We start from the raw sequence: 16,247 nt of genomic DNA, 5'->3' as shown, positions 1-16,247 counted from the left end.
AAGAAAATATTAAAAACATTATCAGAATTAGGTTTTGCCCCCATTCTGAAAAAGAAGTACTTCTGAGGAAGCAGTTGTTGAAAACACATCTCTTTTTTATCTATAAGTAGCTGTGATACAAGGAATTACTGCACCTTATTACACTGTTTATTTCATTCTTAAGTTTCTAATCTTAGCAAGCTGTTCTTCAAATCTAACCTAAAAGGTTTTGGGAGAAAGATGCTCTTTTCAGCAGCTCTACCAAAGCCTTCACCAGGATGAGGAGGGTGGGTTTGTTTATTTAGGTACCTATTTCCATTTGGATATACCAGGTTAAGAGTCAGCTTCTGCTGTCACACAGCCATATTATTTCCTATATCGACTCCAAGAAGCAAGCAGCAGTGCGCTTATCAGAGAGTGTGAAGTGCGAAGCTGGTAAGAATAGGTAAAAGCCTGAGTTTCACTACAGCTGTCATTCAGCTGGTTCTCCAGCTGAAACATGTTTTTCTCTAGTATACACTGCTGATGTTGATGTACAAGGGGCATCTTTCACCAGGAGTGCCAGTCAGTTGAAATAAATCCAGAATATGTGTGTAGAGGGGCAGGTGTAAAGAGGTTCTTGGGACCTGCACCATTTAATGCCCTGACTGGAAGAAAGTTAGGGTTAAAAAGAGGTCTGCCCTCCTTTTCCTATTTAAACGTAATCATCTCAGTGGTAAAAGACTTTCCATACTTCCCAGCTTATGGCTGTATGCTGCAAACACTGAAACACAGTTTTAATCACAGAAGGCATCAAACTTTTCCTTAAAGTAATTTTTTTTTTTTTTAAATGCAGAGTTTTGCAAGCTTCTGCTGAAAGGATTTGCGCTGTACTGTTGCATTGGAAGGAAAACAGGACATACACATTTTAAGTCTGAAAAAGTCAGGGGAAGGCAGATGTAGTGCATGCTGATTTAGATCTGCCTTTTCACACCTGGGAAACCCTGAATCAAAACTGGGTACTTAAATCATGCCTAGAGGGAGAAAAAAAAAAAATAAAAAATTCCTCCAAGTGGATCACTACTGTAATTTGTCCTTTCTCTAGACTTTCTTAAAATAGTGGCATAAGGATACAGTAGCCTACATTAGCACTGGGGTAGTTGGCGTCAGAGATCAAGGTGTGTTTACAAAATATTGTGCAGACCTAGGAACTGTCTAATTTTCTAAAAAAACTTTTAAGGTAATAAACATTTTGAAACAGAGAACATTAAATATAGCAGCCCTTAGGCTATGTGACCTTAAGGTTTCTGCAGCCTTTGACAGTACAACCATCTTTAAAAAAATATAATTCAGTTAGAAATAAATGTTGCAGATTTTCATGTGTTAAAAACAGTATCAGTGCTTCACATCACAGTTTTTATACCACTATAAAGTGTGATGTCTTAACACACTCTAAATAACATTAAAAAAATAAAACAAAGTACCTCAGAAGTTGATGGAGCACATGTGTTAGAAGTTACAGAAGACTCTGAACAGCTGGTGCTGGTGGCATTCTCAGATGAATTTAATTTTCTGCAATGACAACCCAACATTTCAGGCTATACAGCAAAAAAAAAAATCTATGTTCTTTCATTATAGGGAGGACAGACATTCATTTCCCATTTTTTTAAATGGCTATTTTCCCTCCCTTAGAGAATGAACTTACCTAGAAAGTATTAACTCCAATGACTGTTTATCTATTTCAGTGTATCCAGGCCAATCTTTCTGAACTTCTTTAAATAAATAATTCTTCAGAGAGAAAGTATTATCCTTTGTGTTCAGGTTGGCTACCTACAGGCAGACATTTAAGAAAATAAATGGACGTTATACCTAAATGCAAACTACAGAAATAAGATTTGTACTGCAAAACTTGATCAAACCTCAAAAGTAAATCACACACCAGCTTTGGGGTTTTTTTAGATGTGACAATCAAAGTAGCTCTCAGATAACGAGTGCCAATTTTAAAAAATGTGGTCAATTTGGTATGCAGAAATTTGGATGTCAGAAAATGCCAAACTGCTGCAAGCATGTATGAAACATAACTCTATGAAAATCTCTCTCCGCACCATGTGTCTGGCTTTTTATCTTTAAAAGAATCAAGGTAAACTGTGCCAAAACTTTAAATATTGACTGCATGAAATACGTCAATAGGCCAAGTTTTTTATTTTCTTTTTTCCTTTTTAAGAACTGAAGTACACTACATTCACATACAAATTCAGATTTCTTCAACTTCAGGATGACACCTGCTGTTCCCTCTACACAGCTATACTGTGACGGCAGAGCACAGATTACCTGGAACAATGCATGTCTTCCATCATTCCATTAATGACCACAGTATGTCATTTGTCTTGATAAACAGAACTGCATCTCTTTCTCAAGTGTCTGAGTGACAAGAAACTATAGCTTTCTCCTGAACAGTCCTATGCGGTAACGAGCACTAAGCTTCTTTATTTATCTTATCAGTTTTAAGATATATCAAAGTTTTACGGACTGGGAAGAAGTAACTGCACTCATCTCTAACACATTTTGACAATGGTATTTAGTGCTAAAATGTTTAAGGAGAGGTGTACAGGCCCAAATGCACTTTTCTATTTTGGAGACACAGGGTTGATTACAGCAGAGTACTGTCATCAGAAGGTCGTGTATATGCCTTGCTACTTTTGAAAATGAAATGAGTTTATATCTTCAAATAAAAAGTAACTCAAGAAGTTAAAATGAACTAGTAAAAGCTTGAGACCATTTAAACCTAAAGTGGTGGTTTAGACTTCTACACCCAATACCTGTTCAGACTTTTGAAGAAAACATCAGCCTCCTATCAATTTACCCCCCAAAAAACACAGGATAACATATCAATACACCACCACTACCACTTGTCATGGCTCTTCATATTTTTTCCCTCCAAAATGTGACAGACAAATAATAATAATTCATGTCTATGTGCATGTCTGCCTGTCCCCAGCTTAAAAAAAAATTTAAAAGTAACAAAGATACCCTGAAACCGTAATTCGCTTCTTAAAAACAGAACTGAAGGTGTATTCTAAAAGCAGGAAACCTGTGCATAATCGATCTTAGCAAGTTCAGGCTGCTGCTTTTAGATCTATACAAAAAAAAATTCACTAAGAAGCCAAGAGAAAATGAATAAAAATTTACTTCACACAGTTGAGAGAATGTATAGTCAGTTTCTCCCAGTTAAGCAGCTAAGCAGTGCAAGTAAAAGAGAGAACAAAATAAGACATTAGGAGCAACAAAGCTAGAACCAGTTAATTATTGCCTGCCATTCTAGCAAAATCAAAACAGTCCCCCAGAACTTTTCATTCTTTCTTGCCTTTCCTCACATGGACATGCAGTTTGGGGCATCTGTATAAAACAAGGAGCATTATGTACATTGTCTATTATTTTCTAATTTAAACACTGGAGTCACACAGCTCAAAATTACAATTATAAGACTAGCAGGAAGGAAAAACTGCTGGCACAAACTCCATGGTCTCACCTGATGCAGGACAACTCCAAGGGAATCCTTGTCCTTTTGGTTTATACCATCTTTCTGCAAGCGAGCAAGTAACTCTGGTTTCTTGTAATTCTTCAGTGCCAGTAAGTGAATCACCCTGTCCCTGTATGGTCGCTGAGAAACAGCATTTACGGTGCGATTTTTCCGTATCATGTTTGCAGGGTTCATGGGAGTTGATTTCTTCCTGACAGGCACAACATCTGGAATGCTTTCTGGTCTTCTTTTAACTGGTTGTCTTCTTCCTAAAGCAACAGTAAAAAAACAAAAAAAACCCCCCAAACATAAACAAGACAAGGAAGTTGATATTTACCAGATAAACTCTGAAAATTGTATTTAGTTAGCATTTCAATATCTATTAGAATACAGGCAGTAAAGATGCATCGAGCTAGGCATTAACAAAGAAATATTAGAAAAAGCTGGCAAATGAGCAATTGATTTGTACCTGTAGGAAGACAACTGATTATTTATATGGATGGGGCTTTTATTATTTTTCCAGTTTATAAGCTCAAGCACTGAACACCCAAAACAAGTCATTCTTTTTAGATGAGTACTTGTCATGGTTTAAAACCAGCCAGGCAGCTCTTTCATTCGCTCCCCCCCTACTCCAGGAGGGATGGAGAGGAGAATTGAAAAGAATGCAACTCCCATGGGCTGAGATAAGAACAGTTTAGTAACTAAGGTATAACACAAATCACTACTGCTACCACCAATAATAATAATGATGAAGGAAACAACAAGGGAAGAGAATACAACACCTCACCACCAGCTGACTGATAACTCACCCCACCCCACCAGACTGAGCACCGACCGATACCTCCTCCAAGCCAGCAGACCGCGGCCTTCCGGTTAACTCTCAGTTATATCCTGGGCATGACGTGCTGTGGTATGGAATACTTATTTGATCAGTTTGGGTCAAGTGTCCTGTCTCTGCTTCCTCCCAGCTTCCCCTCCTCTCTGGCAGAGCACGAGGCTCAGAAAGTCCTTGGTCAGACTAAAACATCAGTGTTATCAGCTCTGTTCCCAGGCTTAAAGTCAAAACACAGCGCTGCACCAGCTACTAAGAAGGAGAAAAATGACTGCTACTGCTGAACCCAGGACAGTACTCTAAAGTATGATCCAAAAGTCCTCCATTTAATTAAAAAGATCTACTATTAATGCCTAGAGAGACCATGTCTACAGAATTGCATCACTGCTTAAAGAAACTAATGATGCTTAGTGTTAATCACTTGAGTTACCGTAAGTTACACCACATTTTAAGCTGAAATGTTCCCTTATTATCAAATAAAATCAGGTTTGTTGGGAACAACACAATAAAAATTTAATAGTTTTTGGACTCAGGGCCACCGAAGTTTTCAAACATGGCCTGCATAGTGCTTTGGATCAAACTCTACAAAAAAAAAAAAGATGTGTTTCGCAAAAGGACTCACATTCAAGTACTTGCAAGCGATGCATCCAGAATTTAAAAATAATACCCACCAACCTGAATTTCAGTTTTCCAGAAAAAGACACAAGCTTCTCTATCCTGTGTTTTTTAATAGCATTTGCTATCAGACGGAAAAGATTTCTCAGAATACTACAGAAAATCTTTGTAGTAAATATTGTTTCTAATCCAACAGAGGATATAACACAAACCAGGTATTCTTCCAAAACCAACTCATGTTTAGTACAAGAGGGACACTTGCTGAGCATTGGTGAGAAAATCCAGAGCTTGCTCTTTTCTATCAGACACACAGAGACTGAGCTGTGCTTATGTACTTAGTACATGTCCCTAGGAATAGCAGAAATTTGTTTCCATTTTTGCAGTGGAGGCCAAGCCATTACAACCTTTCCACCCTGCATGCTCCCTGGACTCCGCTCTTCTGGTTTTCAGGAGCAAACCTCACCATGCAAATATACATGGTTACATTTTTTAGAACAATATGAACTTGTCAGTTGTTTACTGAATACACTACAAATGTTTTGACAAATTAAATGCAGGTACACAAAACCCTGGCACAGCCAATAGTGTAAGCAGCATTCAAACAAAACACCTCTTAAAGTCACATCTCTGATTCACTTAAATAAAAAAAAACCCAACACCCTGAAAACATAACTAAAACTTTAACATGATTAACAACCCCAGTTCCAGTTCCTAATTTGTCCTGTATGAATCATGTTGCGAAATCGTGACATATGAACGACTGGACCTGTCCTACCTAAGCATCCTCAAAGCCAGTCTGAAACAAAAGTACCCTAAATAGTGTAACCATCCTACTGCCAGTCTTCAGACCCAATTTATCTAATGTTAAATATTCACTTAAGATCTGTTTAAGCCACCAACAAGAATCACACAAGTGTGAAATACAGCTTCCCCAGGAAGGCATTTTGAAATACACGAAAGTGGCACCTCACATTGCCATTAACTAATGGTTTAGACAACACAGTGGAAACAGTCCCAGCTCCACATTCTGGTATTAACCTGTGCTGAACTCCCTGGGTGTCAAGGATACACACGCCTATTTTTGTATCTCCAAAAAGCTGTGACAACTCTGGCTAAAAACCCTCTGCAGTACACTGAGGAAGAGCAAGCGTTGCACCAAAATTCATCACTGATGCTCCTGCTGGCAGAGGACCGCAGACACAGCCAGGGAGAGCCTGTGTTACTTAACAAAGACGGATGGGGGTGGTTCAGCTTGCGGCTGCAGGCAGGACCTCGGCTGCAGGCAGGACCGCGACTGCCTGTACCACTGAGTGCCTGTAAGATGGATGCTTACCTTGTGTCTACCTGCAAGCTCCTCAGGGAAACACTTTGTGGAAAACTATGAAATCCATGGGACGATGCCAACCTTACCTTACTTTAACTTTTTTAACGATACCAAAAAATAAACAAAAAACCTAAACAAACAAACAAACCAAAACAACAACCAAAGCCATGGTCTTGTGGTAACAGTTACTTATTAATCACCAAGACATAAAGAAAATTTAATCAGCATTAGAAAGTGTGAAAAGCAATGTTTTTCATATTAAACTTCTGAATTTGTATGAGACTTCCTAAATTTTGTTTGTGGGATTTTTGTTTTGATTTTTTTAGATTACAAATTAAGTCTAATGGTTTAGCACAATGTTTAGGTACTCACTAGTGCTGTTACAGAAAACCAAAACCAAAAACAGCGGCTACTAAAGCAGCAAATTTAAGTGCACTGGATAGTGAAAACCCCTCACCTCAGTAGTCAAAATTTCAACTAGACAAGAAATATGGGGGCAAGGAAGGCCTGGCAGGTTTCCTGAGGGAAAAGAATAAAGGCTGATGTCTAAATGCAGCAACACGACACTGCAAGTCTGTAACATAAGGGCAAGCTACCTACACTTGAGATCTCTAAACACACCATCTTTCCCAAGAATACACTGAAAAGATGAATTACTGAGTTTGAAAACTTACAGATAATCTAGTAAAAAATGAAATACAACCATACCTAAAAATGGTCCACCAGGTTTAATAAACTTTTCACTTCGACTGCGTGCCTCCTCTTCCGCCTGGGCCATGCGCTCTCTGGTCTTCACATGGGAATCGCTTGTTGCACATACTGTAATTTTATTCTGCATACTTCCCACGCAACTGAGTTGGTAGAGTCCAGAACTATAAAAACATTGAAAAAGGTTGAGCCCAAGCACTATCTCAGATTTAGAAGTGTGGTTGTATCAAGAACTTCAAAACCTGTCTTAACAGGTGAAGAAAAACGTTTTCCAGTTCTGACAGGTAGCTAGGGTGTAAATACATTTTGAATTGTCTCTACACAACCAAATTGTTTGTTTTAATTGCCAGCATAATTACAATCTCCTCATGTAACTGGACTTGGGCAGGCTCAGGGCTGTGCTGGTAATGGCTGCCATGACAATGGTGGGGACAGCTCAGGGAGTCACACCAATGCTTGAGGGTGCTTGTGCTCCACCTGCTTGCTCCTCTGAGGACTCACATTTGAGAAGCAGCACTGAGAGCAAACCCTGTATGAGGGCAAGGATGGCAATGTCTCCTCGACAGCTTCAGGGCAGGTGCTGGGCTCCAGGAGGAACTTCGGGAGGAGCCTGGACCACCATGATCAGTCCAAGCGCACACCCAGAGCTCTCTTTAAACTGGCCTAATTACCATTGCTCCTAACAAGGACTCTGTGTGGCACCCACCACTGAACAGTTCTGAGTAAGAAAAGGACACAAGCTTTAGCTAACCTGAAGCACTTTAACCACCCTAAACTCCCCACCAAGGCTTCAGGAAGAAGGGTCAAGAATCTCACATCTCAACTTACGTAACTTCTGAAAGTCACAAAGCTGGACCAAGCCAATGGCCAGTATTTCAGCTACAATTTTGTCCATAGCCTAGAGCTATGTATTCCTTGCTCTGAAATCACCACATGAACAACAATCAGAAAGATCCTTCTTGCCATATAAAGCACAGCTTTTAGCCACTGCCCTCTTCCCTGAACATCCCTGACTTCACACACTTTTTCACAACCAGAATGGCTGAGCTGGGACTGTGACATGCAATCCTCCTCCTTGGGCTGTACAATCCTCCTCCAAGCCAGTGCTGAAGGCAGAGCTGCCCTGAGCACAAAATTAGACTAGACACCCTGCAGAAGACATTTCTGGTCTTACCTTTAAAAAAAAAAAAACAACAAACCAAAACCAAACAAAACCCAACCCTGCGTGTAACACTACTCAAGTTTTGCATTAACATTGCAGTCACTTTACACAAACTGAGTGCTGGCTACAAAGGACCGTGTAGTCAAACCACATTTGACTACCACAAACTACCAAAGTAACATTTGACAAATCACAAAACTACTTAGACATGCTATTCAGAATTACTCAAAGCTAAAGCAGCTCAAATTTAATCTTAAAAAATACAATTTAATTTAACTGAAGGTACTCCTTCCCAAAGAAGCAGGTGCCCTCAGAGATGCTTGGGAGAGTGCTCAGGACCTCTCATGCCTCACATGCACTTCTACCAGCTGCCCTGGCAGCTGTCTGGCTCCTTTCAGATACAGTAAAAACCCAAAAGAAAATCCCAAAAAACCCACACTACCCAAGCTCTCCCAAGTCTGCCATTAAACCATTTGGCTTTTTGCCAATCCCATCATCTAAGTGAGGTCATTGAAAGACTGTACTGTAGTAGAAAAGACCTAAAGCAAGGGGAAAAACAAGGAGGATGAGGATGCTGAGAGATCTCCTCTTAGGCAAAGAGCTTATTAAATCAGCTCATTTTCTTACTGCTCCTAAAACCTGCTATTTATACAAATCTCAGCTTTGAAATTGAGGCTAGAAGCTCTCCTGTGACCAAGAACCTGAGCAGCACGTTTTGGAGACCTGTGCTGGTGTGCCTGCTTTTTATCTGCTTCGCAAATCGATACATGAACTCTGCCTGTAATGTGCTAATTAATCAAATTGAACAAACAGTTATTCAGTGCCACCGTTACTAGGGTAAACATAGTATTCTAGAAGCTGAGGCAAATGGTATTTTCTTGTATTTTTAATAGATATTAACACTGTTAATTTGACTCAAAGGACCAGGACAAGGCACTGCTGTATTACATTTGGGTTCTGAAACACCATGGTCATACAGTTATGGTTAAGGCCATTGATTTATGTGGTTCTTAAAATAAGTCAACCATCCATCATGGCCAGCATGCTAGCATGGTGCCAGCCATAAACATATTTACATATAGTTGTAGAACGGATTTGGTCTAGTCTGGATGATGCTGAGCTCAAAATGCTTTCAAAAACAGCACTAGGAGGTTAGAAAGTACTAAAAAAGTTACTTTTTAAAGAGCAAAACCAAAAAGAACGCAAAAGCAAGTATTTATAACTAGTAAGAAATCATGCTATTGCTAGGAATTAATTTTCTACTGCAGCTCATCAGCAGAGCATGCTTCTGTTACAGGTTTTTGCTGTATGTCCAAAGCCACAGAATCTACTTGAATTTGCAATGAAAGAAAACGTTAAGTAAAACTTACCCTGATGCCTTTTGCTCGAACAGGTCAAAGCTTTCCTGAGAGTTATCTTTGCCAATATTTGACTTTAAGAAGTTAAATGTATTCATTTCATTTGGCTGATCAACTTTGGGAATTTTAATAAGCTAAAAGGAAAAAAAAAAAGTTTATGTAAAAACTTTAATCTACGCTTTTTTACTTGCGATTAACTAGGACCATAATTTTAAATCACAAACTGCGATTCAAAAGTTTTCTTATGATTTCAATCACATCTCTAAAAAGGCTGCTTTGGCACAATTCTTCCTCTGGAAGAAGCACTGGCAATGAATCTGTCACAGCAGTAACTGCACTGGAAAAAACTGACATAGATCAGCCTCTTAACTCAGCAAAGCGCCCAAGTAGCAAGCCATCCTTTCCCATTTAGTGGAATTAATACACACACACTTAACTTTAAACACATGCACCCAAGTACAATTAAAATGACCTAAGCTCAGCTGGCGGAACAGACCATACCGGACACTGCCCCAGCTTCGTGGTTTATTTGGTCCCAATGAAGCAGATGTGGGAATTAGCACCAAGAAGGGAAAAAAGCTCCAGCAACACCCAAATTACAAGAGTAAAAGTACTTAAAAGTATAAAGGATGAATTTCAGCTTCAAGAGGATTTAAATTTTTTCTTATGCTCAGCTCTTGATGAAATTATTTGCATAAATGTAAAATGTAAATATTTCTGTAAGCTTAATCAGATGTAGTAACACTGAATTTCCCTGGCTGAACTAATGACTTAGTATAGAATTTGCTGTGCTCTGCTGGAACTTAAACATGTAAATATGAAGAAGCATTAAATTGATAATTGGCATAAGCACATTTTTTAATCTGCTGCCATATAAAACAATACTGAAGCACAAGAAGCCTACTACCATTCAACTACTTTATTCTAAAGATAAAACTAGCTGGCAATAAATCTAAAAAAAAAGCTGTTCTTCTGAAATCTGCTTGAATTTTTAATGGAATATTAAATAAGATGGAAAAAGATATATAAAAGCAGTATTTAACAGACTTTTAGAAATCTTTCAGTATTTTGTTTGTGAGATTGGCTTTATAAACTTCAGTGTAATTTGCACAATGCCCTATTACAATACAATTCCATTACCATTTACATTTTAATCACTAGTATTGGCAGAGCTTGTAACAGCTTGGGACAGTGACTGGACATGAAAGAGAAAGGCAAGTCACCTGAACACCATATTCTTTTACTTAAGCTTGAAGTAATAGTATGCTTAAAAGTTCAATACATGCATTTTATATAAGAATGGAAATAAATTGGGAGAGCTACCAAGCACAATCTCGGGTTACATGTGCAGCTTTACCTTTTTATGATTATGAAGGTTACTGCAGAGTGACTATCAACCTGAGATGACCATCCGGGCCTAAATGATGCAAAAATTTATCTACTTTCTACAAAATTTACTATCACTGATTGAATGTTTCAGCATAGTGGTTTTACTATAAATACTGCAGGTATGTATGTATGAATTTGACCAATTTGAAATCAACCCACTGTAGCACAGGTGGTGTCTTTTAGCCTGATATACTTTCTGGAAAAACAGCTATCTACTATGATCCAGCCAAGGTTGGCTCTCAAGAAATACAGCTGAACAGAAGAAGCAGCTAAGTGGAGCTATGCATGCTGGAACTCATTCTCAAAGCTTATTTTCAGTAAATCTTTCTTTTCCATTGATCAGCCTAAAGAATGTGTATGCACAGAAACATAGTGTATATACATCAGGCATTTCTGTACCCTCATATTTGTATCTCAAATTCTGGAAGGTTGCTGTGGGTATTAAACCTCAGGGTGCCTCAGTGCATTTTGATGCAATAACGTGAAGGCAGAAGCAGCCTTGAAGCACATTTAAAAGCATGTTTGTTGCTGTTCCACTGTTGTCAGTGAGGTCTTACTTCTCCTAGATACTGAAAGACATTGACAAAGTATTAGAAAAACAAGTTTGCCTTCTTGCCGGCAGATGCCTATGAAGCTTATCACCAACAATGACCTCCCAGGAGCAAACTGAAATGGAAACACTGAATGTTTTAAAGATTCCCTCACACACAGAAGCTGAAGATAATGAGGGAGCCATCTACTACCACCACTGTGACAGCTGTCTTTGCAGAAGCAAAGAAAGGGTCTAGAAATTTACTTTCATTCTCAAATTTTTACAATATATTTTTCTCAAACTTTGTAAGAACTAGATGACCATTGAGCAGGCCTTTTCTAAAGGAAATCCCGTAAGAAAGAAAGGAGTAAGTTGATACGGCGCTCTCTTTAATTAAAAAAAAAAAAAAAGCATAGGATACATAAATTAAAAAGTGAAAGAACAGACATTCTGTAGAGGTTAAGTCTCAAAGTAAAATGGTAAAGTCTTCTTACTTCAAGCTGTTTGGAAATAAAAGAATGCAGAGAAGCACTTCTAAACCTTCACACATGAAAATAAGTGACACAGGACAGTAGGCGACGAAGCCTACTGAATCACAGAATGGTGTCCTTTTAACACACACACACACACACACACACACACACACACACCCCCACTAAAAAAGAAAAATTAAAAAAGCAAGACTTAAACACACATGAACTCTGGTAAGCTCCAACCAAGTGTCTGTACAACCTGGAGAAAGCAAGGCAGAAGAGGGCATCACCAGAAGCATTGTTTGTGACACACAGAAGTACCCCATTGCTGCCTTACGCCTTTCGCCCCATGATGGGGATTTTTCCCAGCAAAACCCAATGCTGCAGACCCTTCAGCGTTACCGGTCTGATGTGCATGGAGAGTGGCATGCTGTGCCCTGACCTGGCCCAAAGAGTCACATCTGGCCAGGCTGGAGCATTTCAGAACAAACATCGAGCAACTTGACCCTCTGCTGTCTACTGTAAAATGCTAGTTTAAATTCTGTGTACTAAAACTCGTTGCAATTTCTTACTATCTAATGGATTCAGTAATACAGAATAACCACTAGAACAATTCAGACCCTTGACTTTAATCCCTTCCTCTTAATAATTGATTTCTGGATCTATCATATTACCCTTTCTTACTCTGACATACCATCCTCATTTGACTCTGTAATGTAGGAGCAGTTTTAATCATTTTCTCCAAAAGCTCCTGTCCCAAATCACTCCAATTTCTCTGGCTCTTAGCTTTTTGTGACTTCTGTCATTCCTGCTGGTACTGTATGCTGTTACAGTATCCTCAATTCAAGCCAAATGTATTTTGCTTTCCAAGCCTGAGTGATACAATCACAGAATGGTTCAGGTTGGAAAGAACCTTAAGATCATACAGTTACAACCCCCTGCCACAGGCAGAGCCACTTCACACTAAACCTTGCTGCCCAAGGTCCCATCCAACCTGGCCTTGAACACTGCCAGGGATGCGGCACTTACCAGGGCCTCACCACCCTCACAATAAAGAGCTTCTTCCTTACATCTAACCTGAACTTCCCCTGTTTAAATTTGAACCCATCACTCCTCCTATCAATACAGTCCCTAATGAAGAGTCCCTCTCCAGCATCCTTGCAGGCCCCCTTCAGATAGTGGAAGGCTGCTATGAGGTCTCCACACAGCTCCTATTCCCCAGGCTGAACAGCCTCAACTTTCTCAGCCTGTCTTCGTATGAGAGGTGCTCCAGCCCCCTAGTGGCCTCCTTTGGACTTGCTCCAGCAGCTCCATGTCCATACGTTGAGTACACCACAACCACACACAGTGCTCCAAGTGAGGTCTCAAGAACAGAGTCGAGTCACCTAATCTCTTTATGAACATATCTACCTACTCTCTCTTCTTCTATAGTACTGCACCATCTTATCAGGTTGACATGAGCACTGTATTTTCAGGTGCCTCTGTTCAGTCCTCTCTCTCTCTCTCTCAGTCTCTCTCTGTCTTTTCTCAGAATCCACCTTACCATATCATCTTTTAAGAACAAGATATGGTAGCTCACAAACCATACCCACACCAGCACCCACTTCACACTGTAAGCCTCTATACGGGGTTAAAGGAGGTAAAAATAAATATTTGCAGAGCCCTCCAATTTAGGGATGCGCATCGCTGCAGTAGATCAAGGACATCACCAGCTACAGCTATAGCATATGCCTCATAAATTCTGTCTAATAAATTTAGTTGGAAGTTGCAGGACATAACAGAGAAAGTTAAAAATAAAGGAGGGAAGCTACATCATGGAAAGAGCAGTTGTCTGAAACATTATTACTACAGAAGTACACTGGACTATAAACAAACTTTATTCTTTATGCATTTAAATGTATCCCTACTGCATTAAAAGTTAATTGCCAATACTCACATTCCTCAGGGCTATTTTATCTAGCACGGCATAGCTGCTACATTCTCCAGGCAGCTTAGGTGTATGTACTCCAAAATTATTAATTACAAGGTATTTCTTAAAAATTATGACATAATGATCCATTTCTTGCAGCCCCCTGCACCCTTCAGGTATTTCAGCCAGCAGCAGATGTCACCATCCAGACTGTCTGGGAGTGAGATATTCCCAAACATAAGAAAAGTTCTCCTTCCCAAAGACCGACCTGTGATCTGGTGTGAAAGTTCATCTTAACAATCACCAGCTATTTTATTAATTCGCAAATCACAGGGTTCTTACCTATGTTTTGTGCAAATTGTTCCAGGACAGTTTCACTGGTTCTTGAGCTGAACACCATCTACAGACTATCTATGCAGTACAGACAAATGCTTTACTACCCTAAAGAATGCAAACCATCTTACTGCATTAGATTTGCTGTTGTGCCTTCAGAGGCCACCTATATACTTCCATCAAGCTCCAGATTCCTTCAGAGCAACTCTACTATGCAACACAAAAAAAAATTAAGCTTGCTAGTGGTTTTTTTTTTTTTTTTTTTTTTTGCAACATGACTGCAGCACCCCTCTGGCATGAATATTGGTTTCTTGTTGAGCATATATATGAAATAAAAGCTTCTCCCTTGCCTCTTCTCGCATAAGTCTCCAATTCCCACATGTAACACAACTTTAGACCACTCCAAGCCACAAGGCACCTGTATTTCTCCATTCCAGCCTTTACAATCATCCAGAGAGGACTGGGAATAGTTATGTGTAACTAGAGATGTAATATGGAATATTAAACAGTTAAGAAAAATAATCTTTGTTTTTAATATTTGTATCTTATCCTAATCTGGAAGTTAAGACAGTTGCATGAATTGCAGAGGAAATACTTTTGAGAGACAAAAATCACTGCCTGCTTCTAGCAGCATTTAAGGAAATTCTTTGCCATCATAGGTGACCTGCAACACCTTGGCAAGAACACATCTTGAACACTCTTCACTCTGGAAACCTGCAATTGGAAACAAGTCCAGAGTAGGAAGGCAGACCTTTCAAAGGACCAGGCCAGTCCTCTGTCATGCAACTGGTACTCTGGAAGTACTAAGTATATAGCTGCACAACACAGAAATAATGACCTAACCATTTCCCTCCTGCAGTATGTACAATAGTAAATGTCCTGTTTTAACTTATCATCTGCCCTAATATCCTTAATTTTCTCTCCTTATTGCTGAGACTTAGGCTCTAGGAAACTCCTGCAATAAGTTCCTTAGTTTGCTTTTACTTAAATATGGACAGATTTGAAATGTACTCCTGGTCTAGTGTGAGCTATCCCTGACCAAGGCAGAAGGCTTGGAACTAGATGATCCTTTCCAACCCTAACTATTCTATGATTCTATGCAAGCTTACTACTTCTGCAGCAAGCAGCAAAGTCCATGTAGGTGTTTCCATCTTAAAGAGGAAGGGAGCAAACCTTACTGCTGAGTTGCATGATGAAAAAGCACAGACCTGGATTAACTTTTTAGTAGAAACAAGGGTGACAACACTGAAAGTTAACAGCTGGCTCTTCAGCAGTCTTGTGATTTTGACAGTTTTTGATAAAAGCCCCAGATTTTTTACAGCTGAGAAACCAAGCCTCCCCCAGCCTAGTAACATCTCAAACTTCACATACTGCTGCCTTGAAGCTGCTACCAGAGAACATGGAAGAAAGCAGCACATGAACTTTTGCACTGAATGAGTGAGCACAGGGCAGATAAAGCGTACTGGTAATTTTTCCTTCACTTGCAGGACATCATGCTAACAGATAGATTCATTATTTCTACTCTGAGACCTTATTTTGAATTCATCTCCTCCTCCATCCCTTGCAGCCCTCAGGCATCTGCTCCCACAAACAGTGGGTCAGGAAGCTGATCAGTGGAGCTGGACAGTCTATTCCACTTTCCAGCCAAATTAACAAGTACAACACAACTTTCCTCTTGATGGCAGCACAAATTCAGATAGATCTGTGTTCCCACCCCCTCTCTCCTGGTACTGCTATTTTGGCTGACGATTATCCACTCTAGCAAAGAAATTCTTTTACTAGTATAAATATTTGACAGTATAGTTTAAATTGCGAATAATCTACAATGGGAAAGGATCTTCTTACAAGTGCAGTGTTAAGAGACTTTTGTCTGCAGAAGTAGCTTTGTTATAGACATCATTATCCCAACATCTGAGTACCCTTCAGCCAGACTGAGTTGGACTAGGGCTGTAGTTTCACATCTGTGGGCAGTCTTCAAAAATGATTCTTCAACCATCCCTTAAAATTCAAATATTAAACCCAAAATCTTAAATCATTCTACTTGGAAAGCAGTCTGTATTTAATTTTACCTTCAGCCTTAGTTCTCCAATTTGCATCATTGCAAAACTGATTGTTTAACAGGACCTATGGCCTT

The 16,247-nt window shown here is 39.4% G+C and overlaps 1 protein-coding gene across 1 annotated transcript in view; it reads right to left on the bottom strand.

Annotated features, from left to right (window-relative positions):
• The window catches only part of ELL2 (elongation factor for RNA polymerase II 2), a 30,358-nt gene that overhangs the window by 6,106 nt on the left and 8,005 nt on the right, over window positions 1–16,247 (bottom strand). The window contains 5 exon segments of the mRNA XM_061364640.1: window positions 1,443–1,530; window positions 1,664–1,788; window positions 3,488–3,747; window positions 6,958–7,121; window positions 9,490–9,611. Of these exon segments, the coding sequence (XP_061220624.1) occupies window positions 1,443–1,530; window positions 1,664–1,788; window positions 3,488–3,747; window positions 6,958–7,121; window positions 9,490–9,611 (759 nt within the window).

This window comes from Neopsephotus bourkii, unplaced genomic scaffold (genome assembly GCF_033783945.1).
Source record: "Neopsephotus bourkii isolate Nb327-2 ecotype Australia unplaced genomic scaffold, CSIRO-AGI_Nbou_v1 NB_1244, whole genome shotgun sequence".
Classification (NCBI taxonomy): domain Eukaryota; kingdom Metazoa; phylum Chordata; class Aves; order Psittaciformes; family Psittacidae; genus Neopsephotus; species Neopsephotus bourkii.
Note: the sequence above shows the minus strand (reverse complement) of the source record. Positions and strands in the feature narration are given on the sequence as shown.